At 40.2% G+C, this 2,654-nt stretch overlaps 1 protein-coding gene across 5 annotated transcripts in view; it reads right to left on the bottom strand.

Moving 5' to 3' along the window:
• LOC106872257 (inosine-uridine preferring nucleoside hydrolase) overlaps positions 1-2,654 on the bottom strand; it is a 40,267-nt gene that overhangs the window by 18,876 nt on the left and 18,737 nt on the right. For all 5 annotated transcript variants that reach the window (XM_014919190.2, XM_014919197.2, XM_014919211.2 and 2 more), the window contains exon 2: positions 2,057-2,237. In XM_014919190.2, the coding sequence (XP_014774676.1) occupies positions 2,057-2,237 (181 nt within the window). The remainder of the gene's footprint in view (positions 1-2,056; positions 2,238-2,654) is intronic.

Consider the following 2,654-nt stretch of genomic DNA (forward strand, 5'->3'; position numbering starts at 1 on the left):
GGCACATAAAAGACACCATTTCGAGCGTGGCCGTTTTCGTGCGGGTGACACGTAAAAGCACCCACTACACTCTCTGAGTGGTTGGCGTTAGGAAGGGCATCCAGCTGTAGAAACTCTGCCAAATCAGACTGGAGCCTGGTGTTGCCATCCGGTTTCACCAGTCCTCAGTCAAATCGTCCAACCCATGCTAGCATGGAAAGCGGACGTTAAACGATGATGATGATGATGATGACTACATTCATTGTAATCAATAATTTGACGATTGATTTTTATGCAGATATCATTGGAGTAACTACTCTGTGTTTTGCTTTAAAAATTAAAGCAGTTGACATGACAGTGTAGACAAGACGTTCATTTCGCAATCATGTGATCCCAGGTTAGGCGTATCATGATGCAGTACCTTGGGCAAGTTTTACTGACCAAGGTTTCAGGTAGACTGAAAATTTTAACCCTGGCCATACCTAGCCAGAATATTTTACCTGCTTTATGCTCAAACTGGTCAGATCTCATCCCTCACACTTACTCTACAATGTTATTCTAAAAGTGAGTCACCACATCATCAAAATTTTGACACTATGAAATAATATCATGATTAATTGAAAACAATGTGAATAAGTATTACCTTTAACAGAGTGAAGGCACATGGCTTAGTGGTTAAGGTATTCGGCTTACAATCATAAGGTCATGAGTTCAATTCCCAACAATACATTGTGTCCTTGAGCAAGACATTATTTTACTTTGCTCCAGTCCACTCAGCTGGCAAAAATGAATTGTACCTGTATTTCAAAGGGCCAGCCTTGTCACACTCTGTGTCATGCTGAATCTCCCTGAGAACTGCGTTGAGGGTAAACATGTCTGTGGAATACTCAGCCACTTGCACATTAATTTCATGAGCAAATTGTTCCATTAATTGGATCAATTGGAACCCTTGTTGTTGTAACCTTTAGCAGAATAATCTGAATACTAAAGGGTTAAGAAGATGGAAATGGTGAAATAAAGGCATTTCCAATTTTTATTCTTAAGATTAAAAAAAATGGAAATACCTTTAGCAGAAGCTCATCAGAGTGATTGCACTTGTTCTTAAGTGGCTGATTAAATAGATCACCCCATTTAATATCACCATCTGGTTCTTAGGTACCTATAGCTGAGTCCCCTCTGCTCTGATCATATGCTCTGAGTATAACTTTCTCCTTCAATTCCCACCAGTCTCAGAGGCCCAGTAAAAAACCCAGGGACGTTGTCACACGTCCTCTTCTGTTTAGTACAAAGTTGAGAACAGCTAGCCTTGGTAACATATACTATGCTTTTACTAATTGTTTTAGATGCCTGTGTTGTCATGAGCAGACAGAGACACCTCAGCCTACTCACCCTTGACTCAGTTGTTATTGTTGGCACTCCGTCGCTTACGACGTCGAGGGTTCCAGTTGATCCGATCAACGGAACAGCCTGCTCGTGAAATTAACGTGCAAGTGGCTGAGCACTCCACAGACACGTGTACCCTTAACGTAGTTCTCGGGGATATTCAGCGTGACACAGTGTGACAAGGCTGACCCTTTGAATTACAGGCACAACAGAAACAGGAAGAAAGAGTGAGAGAAAGTTGTGGTGAAAGAGTACAGCAGGGTTCACCACCATCCCCTGCCGGAGCCTCGTGGAGCTTTAGGTGTTTTCACTCAATAAACACTCACAATGCTCGGTCTGGGAATCGAAACCGCGATCCTATGACCGCGAGTCCACTACCCTAACCACTAGGCCATTTCGCCTTCACACCCTTGGCCCAGTAGGACATACAAAATGCAAAAGTTGGAGAGAGAGAGAGAGAGAGAGAGAGAGAGAGAGAGAGAGAGAGAGAGAGAGAGAGAGAGAGAAAGAGGTAGAGATGTACCAGTACTCATTTACAGCTGAGAAGACTAAAGCAATGTGAAATGCCTTTATTCAAACACAACATGCCACCCAGTTCTGGAAATGAACCCATAACTTTGTTTGTCATTATGAGCTGAGCACCCTGATGTCTTTGTTATTTGTTGAGAAAGTAGGGAAATAAAAGAATACTTACATCTAGTCTATTGGCTACCTTCAGCAACCTTAGCGTGTTCAAACTAGTATTCATAACAGGGACATTGCCCTGAACAGTTGTTATGGCAACAACATCTACACTGCTGTCCTTACCCAAGGCCATCAAAATAGCCTGAGCATCATCGATACCAGGGTCTGTATCAATTATGATTTTCTTATTGCTGGTAAAAGAAAAAAACAAAAGGAACAAGAAATGAAATAAAACCAAATGAAATAGGTGTAAGCATGGCAGTGTGGTTCAGAAATTTGTTTCCCAACCACATGTTTCAGGTTCAATCACACTGTGTGGTACCTTGGGTAAGTGTTTTCTACCATGTCCGGTAAGTTCACCATAAATCAATTCACCACAGCGAAAATTCACCATCATCAATTCACCACAGGGAATCTCCAGTTGGCAATTTTTGAAAACTTTTTTATTACAAAGTTTCTATAATAATTTTCAATTTTTAATGTCAAACATGATTTTGAATAATATAAATTTGAATTTTGTGTTAACTTATGTTGTAAAGTGTGAATTTAAGATTAAGCTTATATATGTATATATATGTATATGTCTATATATATATATATATATATAT

The sequence above is a fragment of the Octopus bimaculoides genome, chromosome 22, assembly GCF_001194135.2.
Source record: "Octopus bimaculoides isolate UCB-OBI-ISO-001 chromosome 22, ASM119413v2, whole genome shotgun sequence".
Lineage (NCBI taxonomy): Eukaryota > Metazoa > Mollusca > Cephalopoda > Octopoda > Octopodidae > Octopus > Octopus bimaculoides.